Below are 18,212 nucleotides of genomic sequence, written 5' to 3' on the forward strand. Positions count from 1 at the left end.
CCCGCGCGGCCGAAGCCATGACCGCCCCGCGCTGCAGCTGCGGGCCCGCGGCCGCGGCCGCCGGCTCCCCGAGTGACCCAAGTAAGCCCGCGCGCGCTCCGTTCCCGCCAGCCCGCCCCGGTCCCCGGAGCCCGGGCCTGCGAGGGCCAGCCACGGGGCGGCCGCGCCGGCCGCCTGAGCGCGCGGGCCCCGACCCGACGGCCCGGCCGCGGCCCGCCGCCGCGCTTGGCACCGTGGGCGCCGGAAGCGGGCGCCAGAGTCGGTGGAAGGTTCCGAACAGCGTCGCCGGACTCTGGGCTGGGGAACGGTGGCCCAGGAAAGCCCGGTCTGGGTGTGGGGTCTGGGGGGCAGTGGGTGCAGAGGCACCCCGAGAGCATCTGTTCTGAACCAGCGGGTTTCGCTCTGTTCTTCGTGAGCTGTGCTTTTATGGCTTTGCGCTTTCGTGTTATAATTAGGAAATCGCTAGTGGCCAAGCTTTTCTTCTAGAAGTTTTTTGTCCGGTTCCCGAGAGTGAAATTTTGTGCAGCGTATGAAGTGTAAGGGTCCTGTACACGGATTTCCATTCTAACAGATAATCTTCAGACTCGCTACCCCGGAGGCTGATTTCTAAGGATTATAGTTCAAAGCCAATTCTGAACGGGAAAGGGAGACTCTTATCTCCAGTTAATCACCAGAAAGTGGAGCAGTGGCTCAATGGTAGAGTTCTAGCCTTGAGCACAAAAACTCAGAAACAGCACCCTTGGCCCTGAGTTCAAGCTCCAGGACTGACATATTTCTATCTTTACAAAATCAGGTAGCTATATGTGTGCGGATTTATTTCTGAACTTCTTTATTTTGTTGATTTATTGGTATGTGGTGGGCATCACTGTCCTGATTATTAAGGCTTTATTATAAATCTTAAAATCAAATAATGCTAGTCTTTAGAGTATGCTCCTTTTCACAGTAGTTTTGCTATTGTAAATCCTTTGTGGATCTTATATTTGTATTAGGCCCATCGATCAAATTGGGTAGAATTAATACCTTAATGATCTTCAGTTCTCTGGCCAGTGAAAAAGTATACCTCTATTGATGTCTCTAATATATCTCAGCATGCTATTTTTAACTTTATTAATACATAAAGTTTGCACATCTTTTGACAAATTTGTCCCTAGCTATTGAAGTTTGTTACTATGTAAATGGTAGTTCTTTTACTTTCAGTTTGAGTTTTCATTACTGTTATATAGAAATGTGTTTTTGCAACCTTCAGCTTTGTGAAATTTACTACTTAGTTCCAGCACATTTCGTGTAAAGTCCATTGCACTTTTCTGCACAGTCCATCCTGTCATGTGAAAATACAGTTTTACTTGTTCCCCAATGAATGCCTTTCATTTCCTCTTCTTGCTCTCTCTACCAGCTGGGATTTCTATCCAGTACAGTTTTGAATAGAAGATATTCTATCTTGTCCCTGTTCTTAGGAGGAAAATTATCTTTTCAAATTAATTGTGATACTAGCTATATTTTCCTCATAACTTCTTACTAGGCTAGGGATGTTCTTTTGTATTCCGTGTTGGCTGAGTTTTTATCAGACTGGACCACCAAAAAATGAATGAGTTTTAAAAAAATGTATTTATATTCATAAAGCTTTTTTTTTCTCCTAATGTCTTTGTCTGACTTTGGTATAACAAGCCTCTTGGGATCACTTTGTTCTCTTCAGCTCTTTGCAATCTTGAGTAGGGATGATATTATTTCTTCCTTAAATATTTGATTGAATTCACCTGTTAAGCCAAGTAGGCCTGGAGTTTAACTCCTAGAGTGACTTATTACTTGTGTATGTGAGGGGTAACTTCTGCAAACCTCAGGTACCCAGAGCTATTCAGCCTTCTATGCTGTAGAGACTGAGCATTCCTACTTGAAAATTTGAAGTTCAAATTGGAAATCTAAAACTTTGTACTAACAAAATAGTGCAGATTCTGGGACATTTCTGGTACTCAGATTAGGGTGCTCCACAAGTAAAGTCTATTCGTTTTCCAAAATCAGAGTAACTCTGAAATCAACTAATTTTGGTCCCTTCTGTTTAGGGTATGGGTGCTGAGCGTGCATTTTGTCCTGCTGTTTTCAGTCAGCTGGTTAGGGTCCTTTTGCCCTACCCAGATAGGAATCATGGGTAGATAAGGAAAAAGTCTTCCAGTGCTGGTATCTCAGAGCACAGAATACCAAAGATGAGGCTGACCTGGTGGACCCAGAGACTTACCCGTCCAAGCCTTGGGAGCTAGGAGCCTGTCATTCCAGGCTTTAGAAAGCAGAGAGGCACATGGATTGGAGACATCAGCTTGGGCTTTACCCCTAATGTCCCTGGCACGTGGCAGCTGTTTACCACCCTTGGCTTTCAGGAGCAGTGAACCTCAGTGAATCACAGTGCAGACCCAGCAAGCAGCAGCAGGTGGCAGAGTGGATAGGGTTACATCTTTGTGGCTTCTGTAGTCAGGACCTATGGCCTCAGACACCTATGGTGCCTTAATGTTGGTCGGTTCCCTGGAAGTCTTCCAGCTACAGGGGCCATGATTTCTCTTCTCTGGTTCTTCACAGCCTTCTTTCCTTCCTCATCACCTCTTTGATTGTCATCCCTCGTTGTCTTTGCTGCTTCTGCTCTCCGTTATTTCTGCCCTGGCATGGCATCCTAGCATCATTACTGCCACCCTTACCACTGCTATTGCTCTGCTGCTGCTTCCTCTGTCCTGTCTTCCTGTTACCAGCTTAGTCTGCTCTACTAATGATAAAGATTAAAAGAAGGCAGAAAACAGACCCTTTAAAAGAAGCCATTTGCTTGGGCATCATGTTGCACTACCCAGGGGACAGAGTGAGCCAAAGAGGAGATGTGGTAAAGGTGTTTGTACCGGTCACAGCTGGCCTTTATACGAATGACGTCTTTTGCACCAGTCACTGGCCTCTTGGGGAAGTACCCCTTGAGTTGGTGAAAATGTCTGAAGGACTGTTAGAGTTCACCAACGCTTGTGATGACAGGAAGTCTGACATGAGCTGTTGGTCATGGTTGGGACAGTGCCATCTGAAGCCAGAGTTGTGCTTCAGCAGAGTAACTGTCCAGGGATCCATGAATGTTCAAAGCAGCTGGGCTGGCATGAGGGCCATGTGGCTGGTTGTTTGTTTGGCTGATGACTCTTCACTCAAAACAGCCAGGGCACCAGAGAATGGTATGACTGCTGTCAATTAGGAGATCAAACTGCTGGCCCCCAACATCTTAGTTTACACAAAGAAAAAATAATAATAAACATTAAGAGAGATGCTTACCAAGAACAGGACTGAGGACCAATAGAATAGAGCTGAAGACCCAGAAACATATCCACAGACTTATTGCCACCTAATCTTTGATATGGGAGCCCAAAAAACAAGATGGAAGAAAGATAGCCTCTTCAACAAATGGTGCTGGCAGAATTGGCTAAACGCATGTAGAAGCAGATCATACAGTGTTTTAAATACAACTGGTACCAGGCACCCGTGGCTTACGCCTATAATCCTAGCTACTCAGGAGGATGAGATCAGAGGATCACAGTTCAAAGCCAGCTCAGGCAGGAAAGTCCATGATCTCCAACAAACCACCAGAAAACCGGAAGTGGCAGTATGGCTCAGTGGTAGAGTGCTTGCCTTGAGCTCAGGGACAGCACCTAGGCCCAGAGTTCAAGCCCCACAACACACACACACACACACACACACACACACACACACACACACACACACACACACACACACACACACACACACACACACACACGGTAACATCACAGAACCCACAGAGTCAGTAAAGTGGTGTCATGCTCATAGGATTAGAATAATAAATTTAAAATTTATTACTAATCATGCTTGATCAAAATGTATGTAAATTCATGAATCAAGTGGGCTTACTGTACTTGAAGAAAGGAAATTGATAAGTCTGCTTTACTTACATGTGTTGGAACTAAAATTTCAATAAAGATTAACAAATTGATTGCAGCAATGAATCTATATGAATGTAGGTATTTACACACATATGGTCATCTTAACTAGTGGGATCATTGTAAGCAATAAAAAGGTAGTATGCCATTATAAAATTACTGCACACAGTTTATAAGAAAACCCTAGATTAAAAAAGACAAATCCAGTTTATCAATTGAATATTCAACAGTATGAATGAGTCAGTTCTCCACAAATTGACGGGTAGATTCAATGCAATCCATTTGACAACCTAGTCTGTGTAAAAGAAAACAAGTTTATAGAACATTAAAGTAGGAAATTTATTTTATTTTTTTGTTGGTGGTCATGGGGCCCGAACTCAACCTGGGCACTGTCCCTCAGCTCCTCAGCTCAAGGCTATCACTCTACCATATGAGCCACAGTGCCACTTCCAGTTTTTTCTGCTTATGTGGTACTGAGGAATTAACCCAGGGCCTTATGCATGTAAGGCAAGCACTCTACCACAGAGCCACCTTCCCAGCCCCAGGAAATTTAATTTTATTGGGTATTAAAATGTAACTATTCAACTATTAGATAAAAATTGGTAGATTCTTATCTCAGTGGAATAGAATCAAATCTGCACATCCAACATAGACAGTACAAATGAATGGGAAAAGTAATGTCAAGGAACTGGTGATGAGACTCTAGTTTATCTGTATAGTAGAGAAAGATAAGGTCTGCTGGGGTGGCATGGTCGAATGCCTCCTGAGCTCAGATCACAACAATTCCAAATAAAAATGTTTGCTTCATAAAGTCTTGCACTGGGTGTTATGGGGTCGTACTGTAATCCCAGCTACTGAGGAGCAGAAGTGTAGGATTGCAGTTTGAAACCATCCAGGACAAAATGACTCAGAAAATAAGCTGAGCATATTTGTGTGTCTGTACTCACAGCTAGGCAGGAGGTGGAGGTACAAGGATTATGGTCCAAGGCTAGCCTAAGGGGAAAAGTATGAAACCCCACCTACAAAAGTAAAGAAAAAGTGGGAGGTGTGACTCCTAATAGAGTGCTAGCCAGCACACGGCCTTGAGTTCAAACTTAATAAAATAAAAATGCCTTTCATATAGCTAAGGAAAATGATTATTTCTCAGGCTGATTGGAAGAGTAAATTCTTGGGCTTGGAGCATATTTGAAGCAGTGTAGCAAGCACTTACCGAGCAAAAAAGGAGACCCTGAGTTCAACCTCATACAGTCCCTCCAAAAAGAAAATAAGAAAAAGGAAATAAATTCTCTTTAAACTTAAAAATAGTGAGAGCCATATGCTGATAGCCCTTACCTTCATAGATACTCAGACAACTGAGATCTGAGGATTGTGGTTTAAAGCCAGCCTGGGCAGGAAAATCCACCAGCTTTTTATATCAAGTTAACTATCAAAAAGCCAAGAGTACAGCTGTGGTTCAAGCAGTACAGCACTAGCCTTGAACATAAAAGCTCAGAGACAGCAGTGAGGCTGTGAGTGCAAGCCATAATAGGATGTCCTCGTATTTTCAGGATAGGGGGGTATTTTTTTCAGTAGGACCTTTTCTTTTTTGTGACTCCTGCCTAGAGTAACCCTAGCTACTCAGGAGGCTGACCTGGTTCCATCATTGTGTGCCTGGTTGCAGAGCCAGTCATTTCATGAGGGCTGGGAGAGACGCTGAGATAGAGACAGATATGAGAGAGATGGTGGGAAGGGGAGGAGGCTTCCTAATAGCATCAGCTGGGGACCAAGTTGGTAGCATGTGGCCCTAAGGGATCAGTTAAGATCAAAGCTCTAGCAGAAAACATACCTGGTGTTGAATCTACTTGTGCTCATAAAAGGGGTTGAATCATGATAGTGAAAGACTAAAATTTATTCTGTGTTATTCCCAGTTTGCAACATTTTCACCCATACCCCTGATACTTGTATGTTTCTTGTAGACATCATTGTATTAAGGAAGTCTTCTAACCTTACTCTGCTGACATCTTGACTGTTTTTGAAATTCATCCTATGCTTTTCAAAATGCTTGAGATAATATATCTTTGACTTTGTTTTCTAAGTTTGTTTTCTGTTTCTTAACTTCTGAGACAGTCCTTCTTGCCCTATACATTTAACTTTTGGAGGCCTCTTGGGCTTTTCCTAACACTTGGTATTGATTTGTAGTGTCAGGCTTATTCCTGGTACAGGCTTCCCTGGTCTGAAAATCCAAATCCAAAATGTTCCACAATCTAAGACTTTTTCAGTGCTAACACATGATGAATATGAAGAGCATTTGGACTTTCGATTTTCAAATTAGAAATGTTCATGAGGAAAAGTGTATACATATATTCTAAAATCTGGAAATTTAGAGGTCTGGAACACTTCTTGTCCCAATCATTTGAATAGGGGTTACTCAGCCTGGTGTACAGCTAAAACAGCGGTTATGGGGTATATCACTTAAACTGCTGTTCAGATCAAAATACATTTATTTTGTAACTCCTCAGGAGTTTGATGGGCTATTTAAAATGATTTCTTCCGTATCTGTGGAGGGTTTCTTACCCTTCTACTAGACTTTTGGTTCTTGAGTGTAGTTTGTGCTTTATCTGATAATAATGCTTTTTGTCTTTATTGCTTTGAAAGTTATTTAGACTTGCCTTACTGATAGCAAGTAATGAATTTGAAGTGTTCGAAATGATCTTGGAAAATATGTGATTGCATATTTGTTAGTTGATATATCCTATTATTTTTCATTTTCTTGATGTGAATAAAAATATGGCATCATATTTAGTGAGAGCTCTTAGCTTTACTCCAGACCTTCTTTTTCACTGTCTCCTGTCATTCTCTTTTATTTTTTTTTTTTTGTCTTGACATTTCTCTTCAATGTAGAGGGTTATTCTGAAGGAATTAAAAGCTGATTTGAAGACGTGGAGAATATGACTATAACTCCCCAAATCTTCTTGGGTCCTAAAACATATGTGGGTTGTATTTTTTTTTAACTTGACCAAACTGAAGAGCAAGCTAGGAGAAACTGAGTATTCAAACTGAGGAAGCCAAAAATATGTTTTTTTTTTTTTTAGCTCTTTTTCACATTGGTAGTCATTAGTGGGTTTCAGAATACAAAATAACCTAATTTTAAGTTCTAAAATGGTATATTGAAATTGATGGTTTGAAAAGTAGTAACAAGAGCCACTATAAACATTGAACATTAGTGAACTTAAACTGGTTTTTCACAATGTGTTTCAGATCAAAAATTATTAAATGAAGTCCTTACATATCATCAAATGGATAATTTTTCTAAATTCTCAACTAAACAGGTATGTAAATTAGGATTACCAATATGAAGGCAATATAAAGTCTACTTAGGATTATTTTCATGTGAAATTGAATTTTCCGTTTTTCTTACACCTTTGATTGTTGTAATGGCAAAGCTTATTTTCACTTAAAATTTTTTTCCCAGAGTTGGAACTGATATTATGTACAATCTCAAAATAATAAATTTCTAAAATGAGAATTCATCAAGTTTGAAATATCCTAAATTGCTTCTCAAGATGTATCTAGCTATAAGCTGTAACTCCTGTCGTTCTTAGGCACGATGGCCTGGCCTGAGGAGGTAGGAAGAGCAGCAGCTAGTAGTAGAGACTGTGCAGGCTGTGAACATATGAAAAACTTACAGCCAACCTTGTACTAAATGGGGGAGAATTTAAAGCAGCCCCTCCAAAATAAGGAGTGAGACAAGAGTGGGTCTACTCTGCCAGAACAATAAGGCATGGCGAAGAAATAAAGATAGAAATAGAAGCAGAAGAAGTCAAATTTAACACTTAAAAACCCCAATAAAAAACTTGGATGTTATTACCGTTTGAGCATAGTATAGTATATAATAAAATCAATATAAAAAATCTTTCTTCTTTACCATCAACAATATACAAAGAAAGAAAACAGGAAAACTAACTAAGTTGGTAAAAGACACTCTATGATAAAAAGTATAAAACATTGAAAAAGAAGTCAAAGAAGGCACTGGAAATGGGAAGACTTTTCATTCCATGTCTAACCAAAAATGGCTACTGAAAGCAATCTAAGATCTAATGCCATCCCCATTAAAATCCCAGTGAACTTCACAGTGGTGGAAAAATCAAACTTAAAATTCATGTGGAAGCACAAAATATCCGGAAGAGCAAAGCAACCCTGAGCCAAAAAGAACAGTGCTAGGGGTAACACAAGCCTGACTTCAAATATACTACAGAACCGTAGTAATAAAACAGCCTAGCATGGCACAAAAACAGTTACTGGAACAGAACAGGGATCCAGAGGTGACCGAGCCATATCATTTCAGACATCAGAATTTTGACAAAGGAACCAACAGCCTACATAGGAGAAAAAATAGCCTTTTCAACCATGGGGCTGAGAAAATGAATATCTACACGTTAAAGACAAACTAGATTACTCTCACCCTGTGCTAAAACCAATTCAGAATGAGATCAAAGACCTTAATGTAATGCCAGAAGAAGTTTTGAAACTAGTATTGGAAAGCAAAGGGAAAAATGGAAGACATACACATGGGCAGGAACTTCCTGAATAGAACTTCAGTAGTTTGGCAAATAAGAGAAGGATTGACAATTGAATTATATCCAACTAGAGCTTCCGAACAGCAAAGAAAACAGTCACTAGAATGAAGAGACAGATTACAGAGTAGGAGAAAAATTTTGAAAGCTATTTATCTGTCACAGATTAATAAGCAGAGTGTATAAACAACTAAAAAAATTAAACACCAAAAGAGCCAATAATCCAGTTAATAAATGGGCAAATACACTGAACAGTCCAGACGAGGAATAGATAATGAAGAAAAAATTTTCATATTTCTATTATGGGAGCCATGACTGTAGCTCTTTTCTTCATATTTCTAATTTACCACAAGTGTATAATGATGTATGGCTCTTATACCAAATGCACTTCAATTTCATAAAGGTGATTTTTTTCTTTTTCTCATTTTTGAATTATATTGCTGTAATTTATAATATAAAAATTTGAATTGGGAAGTGGCGCTGTGGTTCGAGTGGTAGAGCGCTAGCCTTGAGCTGAAGAGCTGAGGGACAGTGTTCAGGTCCAGAATTCAAGCCCCATGACCGACAAAAAATTTGAATTGTACTTAATTTTCAACCACTGTCAGTATTGGCTAGAATCATGAGAAAACATTTTAAAATAACACTTTTCTGTTCTAGAAAGCTGTCCTCAAAGGAGATGGAGATGACACATTAGTAAACTCAGTAGTTGACCAGAGGTAAAGTATCTCCAAAAATATTATTTTCATAGTTATATTATCAATTGAAAAATTCCTTTAACTTCATGATCTTCTGTAGTTTATAAGAAAATACTATAGAGTCTGTAAAAGTGGGTTGCAGTGGTGACTTTTCCTGATCCCTCAGGAAACACTCAGAATACTTGAAAACATGTTAGTTTACTATGGCAAACTCTGAAGAGGGAGGCTGCTACTGGAGTGTTAGGGTATGGAGGTTACGCACTATTAAACAGCCTGCAATGCTCAAACCATCCTACTCTGCTGCACACACGCAGCCAAGACATTTCCCGCCGTATTAATTGTGCTAAGATCAAAAAAAAAAAATGTGTGCTTAAAGCTGATAGTCAGTGGCTCATGCCTGTAATCCTAGCTCCTCAGAAAGCTAATACTTGGAAGATTGTAGTTTGAGACCACCTCAAGAAGAAATTACTTGAGACTCCATCTACAAAATGCTAGAGAAGAGGCAGGGCTCCAGTGGTAGAAGCCCCAGTGTACATACAGGCACACAAATACCAATTTTGGAAAAAAGGTAAAATACAAATTGTTATATGAAAACAAATTTTTATGTGAAATTTTTTCACTTGTTATATACTTATTAAACTGAATGGAGGGGCTGGGAAGGTATCTCAATGGTAGAGTGCTTGCCTTGCATGCTGGAGGTCCTGGGTTCGATTCCTCAGCACCACATACACAGAAAAAGTGGCGCTGTGGCTCAGGTGGAGAGCACTAGCCTTGAGCTGAAGAGCTGAGGGACAGCACCCAGGCCTAGAATTCAGGCCCCACGACCGGACCCCCCCCAAAAAAAAAGATTTTAAGCTGAATGGAACTAAATATACTAGATTTTTAATTCTGCCTTGTTTTCTTTAGCTTTTTAGCTCTTCTTATTACTGAGTATGATAAACATCTGGAGGCACTGAATGAACAGCTAAAATACTATCAGGTATGACATCATCATAAACTTCCACATTTTATTGAGATAGAAAAGTAATAGATTCCTAATTGTTTTAATTAATGAACTGATGAATTGAAAAAGTTTGTTGTAATTAATATATAAGAGTGTGTGTGTGTGTGTGTGTGTGTGTGTGTGTGTGTGTGTGTGTGTGTGTGTGTTTAAAGATTATCCTTAGTTTTATTATTTAGGTTCGTTATTTTCTTGTTTTGTCAGAAGCTTCTCTTACAATAATGTAGAAGAATCTCTTAATCACATTGTTCTTTGCTTCTGTTTTCTTTAAACTGTCTCAGACCTTGAGTGTTATCCTCATTCCTCCTGTATTTTTCATTTGCAGAACAAACTTTTTCAAATATTGTCTCTTCACAAACATCTTTGACTGGTATCTTTTAGATATTATTGATATAATGTAGGCCTAAACTGTCACAACTTCTTGTCTGTCATCTTTAGTCATGGAGTTGAAGAACGAAGGGCCCAACGCCTCTGACCTATGCTCGTGGGAAGCTAGAATAACAGCATAGAATTGTTCAGGATACAGACTGGGTTTCAGTGAATTTCATTTGTCAAATACAACTAATACTTATGACACATTTCTTTCAACTGAAACGTCTTTTATATTTTTTCCCCAGAATTTCTAATACTAGGGTACCATGCAATAGAAGCATTCCCTAGCTAGAACATACATGTCTTATGCTAAGCCTGCCAGCAGGTGATGATAGCTCTGTATTTGGATTAATTCAGTATGGTAAGGATAGCAAAGTGACATTTGTGCACAGGTAAAACAACACTTGAGACAAAAAGTTTTCTCCGAATGATGCTGTGAGAGTGGCAGACCCTAAATACTTTGACTGTTTCTCTTCTCTTGGTACATGGACATAGTATGCTGTGTTCCTCAGCTTGTTGTCACTGGGACAAAAAGCCTTTGAGAAATCCACTTAAAGGGAGAAAAGTTTATTGTAGTTAATGGTTTTAGAAGTTCCAATCCAAGGTCAGCTGGCTCAATTGCTTTGGGCCTGAGGAATAACAGAATGCCATGGCAACAGGAACATAGTGAAGTGAGTACTCAGTTCATGGTAGCCAGAAAGGAGATGGACACAAGACCCAAGACAGGGAGAGATATGTACATGTGGACACACACACACACACACACACACACACGAGGAGGAGGGGAGGAGAAGGGGACCATGGACAAAGTATGCCTTCAAATTCAGGTCCTCCAGTGACCTACTTCCTCCATTGAGGCCCTGCTGATAGCCTGTTGAGCCATGAACTTCTCAGCCCCTGCTCTGTTGAAGGCAGAGCCTTTGGATCAAGGCCTGAGCCCCGAGTGTGGCTGTCCTGGAGCACTACTGTAATACTGGAGTCTGTGGAGAACTTTGTATCCAACTGTACATACACCTTTGACTATCTGATGAATGATAAATGCCAGGACTTAGAGGAACAAGACCGTTAGAATGTGGCAACCTATATTTTTCTATTAATTATTACTATTCTATTACTAGCTTAATGTTAGCATTACTAAAAGAACACATAACCCCTTTGTTTTTCTATTACATTGTAGACTTTCATTCCCATGTTATTCTCTAATACATATAAAAGTGAACCAGAAATTTAAAAACAGGCACTTCTTTTACATTTTGTTCCTATTTATCATAATCCAGTTTTTAAGCTAGTTTATTTTCTAATCTTTACTGTGCACATTTTAGCTTCTGGTTAGATTTAAGCCAGTCTCTCTTTAATTGATGAAGAATAATAGAGAGCAACTCTTGCACAAACGGTATTTTGCACTCAAAAGTAGGAACTCAAAAGTTCCTACTGAGTTCACCAAATTACTATGGTGTCTTACTGTGATAGGGTTTTTATTTACAGAATAGGTAGTTATCTTTAAGTTAAATCCTTTTAAATGCTTTATAGTCTGCTGTGTGCGTTTCATCAGATATTTTACTAAGATGTTCAGCTTTATTTCTCCCTTGGTATTCTTAGCACCTGAAAATTATCCTAAATCAGTGAAAAGCTACCGTAGGGAACTTGAGTTTCTGATGAGACACTTGTTCCTTCTTTTAGGGAGGAAAAAAGATGTTGATAGCTACTTCTAGGAAGAGTTGCTCGCTTAGATGTTACTTAATAAAACTAATTCTAACAATTTAGTGACTTCGTTAAAAAATAGGATATCTAAAAGCAAGGAAAGTATTACTTCAGTTCCTTAGATGAGGGACTTTCTGCTTGAAATGTAAGTATCAGGGAAAATTTTGGTGATTAATACCTTTGCAATTTTTTTGGGGGGGGGTCCGGTTGTGGGGCCTGAACTCTGGGCCTGGGCGCTGTCCCTCAGCTCTTCAGCTCAAGGCTAGCGCTCTGCCACTTGAGCCACCTTCCCAGCTCCTACTTTTCCAAATATTTTGAAATATTTTACAGTAAAGGATTTTTCTTGAGACTGCTATGCTCCACTTTTGATTTTAGCTAGTGTATATATGTATACTATTTAATATTGGACGATAAGGAATACTTTCCAAGATAAACTTTTTTATAACATACCTAGTTCATCAAATCATAAAACAATAATACCCAAACTTCCTATGGCACTCAGGACCCTGCACCTGCCTTTTCTAATTTTATCACTGCATCACTCCATGCATGGTTAGTGCTTAATTGTCTGATGGTAAATTAATTCATTTTGGTTTGATTGTGATTCAGGCACAGCAGGGACCTGGGAGGAAATCAACTTTTATGCCACTTTGTAGTTAGAATTGGCCATTGCTGACTCCCACCCAAGCTGCCTTGAGCTTCTCTGGTCGAAAGGGAGACAGACTACTCAGAGAACTGCCTGTCCCTCGTGTGGCTTGCCAATCCCCCCGCTTGGTTCCTCTCCTTTAACCCAGGGTACAGTCAAGACCGATGGGCACGACGGGAGTCGAGGGCACGCTTATTCACAATGAGGGCTTGCACGACTCCCCAACGGTCTACTCTTACTGAGAACTATTGATCTTCTGCCTTTATCCTGTTACACGTTTTTCTTTGGAATCTGAAGTGGCGCTGTTTACCTATTGAAGAATATACCCATTTATACGGGATTCACCTAACTTGAAGAGAATTAATTAGGATACACATTGAAGATACAGGAATCAACTGGAAGTGTGGCTCACAGGTAGAACCTGCCTAGCAAGCACAGACCTGAGTTCAAACCTCATTACTGAAAAAAATAAAAAAACGAAACATAGCGGAATCAGCTGGTATTTGTTATAGTATCATACTGACATGTATCATCTGCTTTTGTAGCTATAAATTTTAGTGACTACATTCATAAATTTCCCAATATTTTACATAAAAATATTTAGTCTTCCAAATGAATGTTTTATGTCCTATGTATTACTAAGCTATCTGTATTTAATATGGTTTGTTAAAAGGAGTGAGTAGTTTCTGTGTCTATACTGATGTCATAGAGTCTGCCTGCATGTAAATGGGCTAGTGATTGGCAATCTCAGTGTGTACAAAATACATTGCTCTTCTTCACTTTACTCTTTCAGCAACAGATGGGTGAGATGAAATTGCATCTTGAAAATGTCATTAAGGAAAATGAAAGGTAAATCAGTTAGCTGTTGCTTTCTTTGGGTTTTTTGCTTGTTGTAGAAAACTTGTATTTGGTATGTATAAGCCTATTTAGTCACAGTGTAGACTCCAGAATCTGAGTTTTCTGTTTGACTCCTGGTTTCAGTACATGTGGCTTGACCAGTTAGTTGTTTAACATCTTTCTGCTTAGTTTCTGTGTTTGTAAATTGGAGATAGCAGTGCGTTATTCATAAGACTGACTGTAAGGGAGAAAGCAATGGCTAGGAATAGGCTACATAGTAAATACTGTAAGTATAGACACGTACTAACGTGATGTGGAATATGTATATGTACATATATATGCGTATATACATATGTACATATCCATATATATACATATGTATATACGTGTATATGTGTGTTTATGTGTGGATCTTAGGAAGCATGCTGATGGAATGCAAACTTGATAACTTACTACCCTCGGGTGACAAGCTCAGAATGCCACTAATACATGATTCTCCATTACTAGAGAGCTGTTTCTAAAATTATTCCTTTGTTTTACCATATCTGAAAACATGTTCTAAATGTTTGTTCTAGTTTCAAAGAAAATACAGTATTAATAGATCTTTTGTACATGTTTTAGGCAGATGGATGTGATTTCCTTTGTAGTTTATACCTTGTAATTTATGGACTATAAATAGTATTTTCTGCTTAGAGTAAATAAATGTTTTCAATATTATGGAATAATTTCTTTTTATGTTTATATCACTGTAAGTTAAAAGTCTTTTAGAGTTGTATCTCCTTGCTTGGCAAGGGGCTGTAGTTTAAATATGAAATGTCTGCAATTTACTGTTACGATGAAAGGCTTTCAGAATTACAGTCAAGCTTTTGTGAAGATATTTTAAAGAAGAAAATGTGTAATAGTATTGAATTCCTAACCAGCAACTATTTTGTTATCTTCTGCTTAACTCTAATAAAGTAAATGAATTTTGTGAAACACAATGGAGAAAATAACATAATACTATAGAGTGTAAGGCACTATTTTATTTAATTGGTTAAATGAAAATGTTAGCATTTAAATTATATCTAAATCAGTTCTTTTACTTATTACTAAATTGCATCTGAATTGTGTTGAGTTTGGAGATTGGGCCTCACACCTCTGGGAAGGTGCTCTATCACTTGATTTACTTCTACCTTTCTATTACCTCTGGGTCTCCTGTTTTCAGCAGCAGAGAAAAGACCTTCTACCAGTCTTTCTCTCCCACATACCCAGGATGACAGGCACATACCACCAACCTACCTTGTTCATTGAGACGAGGACTCACTATCTCTGCCTGGGTTGATCTTGAACTGTGATTCTTTTAAGAATCTTGAATTATATGTGTGAGCTACTATGCTCGGTTGTAATTTTACATTTCTAAAACATTAAACTCTCTATGACAAACTAATGGAAATAAAATTTATCATTTTAAATGGTTTGGAATTGTTAATCTTATTTATTCACATAGCACAGTATCTAATGAGGATTAAGCATGTTTGTTTTCATTTGAAGACCAGTTAAAAATTGTTTTGTGTAGCTTGGTGCCAGTAATCCTAGCTACTCAGAAGGCTAAGACCTGAAAATTGAAGTTCAAAGCCAGCCCAGAATGACACATTTTGGAGATACTTACCTCAGCCAGAAAAAAGCTGCTCATGGAGGTGTTGCTCAAGTGGTAGAGTACCAATCTTCTGCAAAAAAAAGCCCAGTACTAGCACAGAAATGGAGAGCAGGAAGGGGAACAAGGGAGAGGGAGAGAGAGAGATAAAGTGTGAAGTACTGTTTTTAATGTGGAAGTTCTTTTTATTAACCAAAAGAGTAATCTCTGTTACTAAGATGGGTTTAAATTCTTATGATAACTGTTGCAAAGGTTGCATGGTGAGCTAAAAGACGTGGTTGAGAAGCAATTGGAGGCCCTTCCCTTTGATGTAGAGATGGGAAAGGAAGTGTACACAGATGAGGAAGTGGTCATCAGCCTCCAAGAACAGCTGCAGCTAGCCGATCAGGTAAGTAACTTCCTAAGTCATACACTGACTCAGTCATGCGTTATCACTGCTTATGAGAAGGACAGGTGTGACAAACTTGGCAGTACTTGTTGACTTTTGGAGATACGAATTTCAGCAAGGGACTGGTTCAGTTGGTAGAGTGTTAGCCTATGAGCAAAAACATCATGTACAGAATTCCAGTCCCAGTCTCCAAAAAAAAAAAAAAGGCTGGGAAGGTGGCTCAGTGGTAGAGTGCTTGCCTTGCATGCATGAAGCCATGGGTTCAGTTCCTCAGCACCACATAAACAGAAAAAGCCAGAAGTAGGGCTGTGGCTCAAGTGGTAGAGCACTAGCCTTGAGCTGACAGCGCCCAGGTCCAGAGTTCAGGCCCCACGACTGGCATAAAAAAGAAAAAAGAATTAAAACTGTGATAAATATTTGGTGTATTTGACAAATAATTTTTGTTGTATGTTTGCTTGTCCTAGGGCTTGAACTTAGAGCCAGGGTTCCACTTCTGGTCTTTTGGGTGGTTAATTGGAGATAAGAGTCTCATGGACTTTGCCACCTAGGCTGGCTTCAAACTTTAATCCTCGCATCTCAGCTTCCTTAATAGCTAGTATTACAAGAGTGAATCACTACTTCTCAGTGGCAAATACGTTTTAATCAAATCACAAAGCTTTTGAATGACTTTTGGGTCTTCTAAGTATTTTAACGTCAAACTTTTTTTAAAAAATCATCAAGAACCTTACTTCCTTACATATACATTTTATAATCTTTGTGTTTTCTCCTGGTACTTCTTTCTTCAAAGATTATAGAGTAGTACTTTTCTAAAGTTTTGCATCTAAAACCACAGTTTTTCTCTGCTTTTCCTTATAGGAACTGAAATTTTGGATACCTTGTCACTTTTTCCTGGTTTTCAATGATATAAGTATTTTGTGCCTTTTTTTTTGCCAGTCTTGGGCTTGAACTCAGGGCCTGGGACTGTCCCTGAGCATCTTTTGCTCAAGGTTAGTGTTCTACCACTTGAGCCACAGTACTACTTCCAGCTTTTTCTGTTTATGTGGTACTGAGGAATCGAACCCAGGGCTAAGGCTTCAGGCATGCTAGGCAAGCATTCTGCTCCTAAGCCACATTCCCAGCCCCTATTTTGTGAATTTTTGCATGGGGAATTATATTTTACTTTGTAATTTTATGTCCAAGTAATTCATATCAAATATATGTTTGAACTGTTATCCCATTATCTAGCTGTGTGATTGAAGATGTTTCCTCATTTATAAATAGGTCAAGAAATTTTTATTATGATTTTGATTTTGAAATTACCTGTGAATAGTCATGCATAATTCCTTGAGAATTTGTCTTTGGAGTTCTTATGAAGGTGATATTTCAATAAATCGGGAAGGCTATAATCATCTTCATACAAAATGTACATATAGCATTGAATTTTCTTTTTTTGGAGGGGGGCGTCCGGTTGTGGGGTCTGAACTCTGGGCCTGAGCGCTGTCACTCAGCTCTTCAGCTCAAGGCTAGCACTCTACCACTTGAGCCACAGCGCCACTTCCGGCTTTTTTCTTTTTGCTTATGTGGTGCTAAGGAATCTAACCCAAGGCCTCAGGCATGCAAGGCAAGCGCTCTACCACTGAGCCAACTTCCCAGCCCTAGCATTGAATTTTCTGTAACGTGTAAGGTAAAGAATTTAAAATTAGGTAAATGATGAGGAAAGCATGTTTTTTGTTGTAAACTAGGAGCAATTTATAATTGTTTCTATAGAAGTCAGTAACAACCATTTTAGTTTTACAAATGCTTTCTTTCTCACTGAGACTAAAATGTCTTTCAAAACCTATGCATTTCTTATTACTTCTGAAATGTTAAGAAACAATAAAACCACATATCAAATATTACTTTTGCTTATTACTGCCAATACCTATTTTTGTGTTAATATATTTGTGCAGGTTCAAGAAACACCCAGTTGTGTGATTTTGATTACTACATCAAAAGCCCTCTTTGTCATGCATTGAAAACTAAGCTATATATAATTTAAAGTTGACTATTGATAGAAGCATAGCTGGCCATCCACATCAGGGTACTCCATATTTGTGGATTAGACATTTGTGCCAGGTGCTGGTGGTTCACGCCTCAGGAGGCTGAGATCTGAGGATTGCGGTTCAAAACCAGCCCGGATCAGAGAGAGTCTGTGAGACTCTTATCTCCCATTAATCACCAGAAGACCTGCAATGGCAATGTGATTCAAAGTGGTAGCATGCTAACCTTAAGCAAAAATAGCTCAAAGATAGTGCCTCGGCCCATATTCAAGCCTCATAAAATATAGATATATAGATATAGGACATCGACTTGGACCATTTGCAAACTGTTTTCACCATTCCCTAAACAGTATGGTGTGCATAATATTCACATGGATTTATGTTGTGTTCAGTATTATGAGTAGTAGATGAATGCTTTGAAGTATAAAGCAGGACACAGGTAG

The 18,212-nt window shown here is 39.1% G+C and overlaps 1 protein-coding gene across 1 annotated transcript in view; it reads left to right on the forward strand.

Moving 5' to 3' along the window:
* Positions 1–18,212, forward strand: part of Sclt1 (sodium channel and clathrin linker 1) — a 76,145-nt gene continuing 57,933 nt past the window's right edge. The window contains exons 1-6 of the mRNA XM_042670488.1: positions 1–81; positions 7,164–7,234; positions 9,137–9,195; positions 10,081–10,153; positions 13,687–13,742; positions 15,616–15,751. Coding sequence (XP_042526422.1) covers positions 18–81; positions 7,164–7,234; positions 9,137–9,195; positions 10,081–10,153; positions 13,687–13,742; positions 15,616–15,751 — 459 coding nt within the window. The 5' untranslated portion in view covers positions 1–17. The remainder of the gene's footprint in view (positions 82–7,163; positions 7,235–9,136; positions 9,196–10,080; positions 10,154–13,686; positions 13,743–15,615; positions 15,752–18,212) is intronic.

Source organism: Dipodomys spectabilis, unplaced genomic scaffold, assembly GCF_019054845.1.
Source record: "Dipodomys spectabilis isolate Male_0828 unplaced genomic scaffold, ASM1905484v1 ptg000559l, whole genome shotgun sequence".
NCBI classification, from domain to species: Eukaryota; Metazoa; Chordata; class Mammalia; order Rodentia; family Heteromyidae; genus Dipodomys; species Dipodomys spectabilis.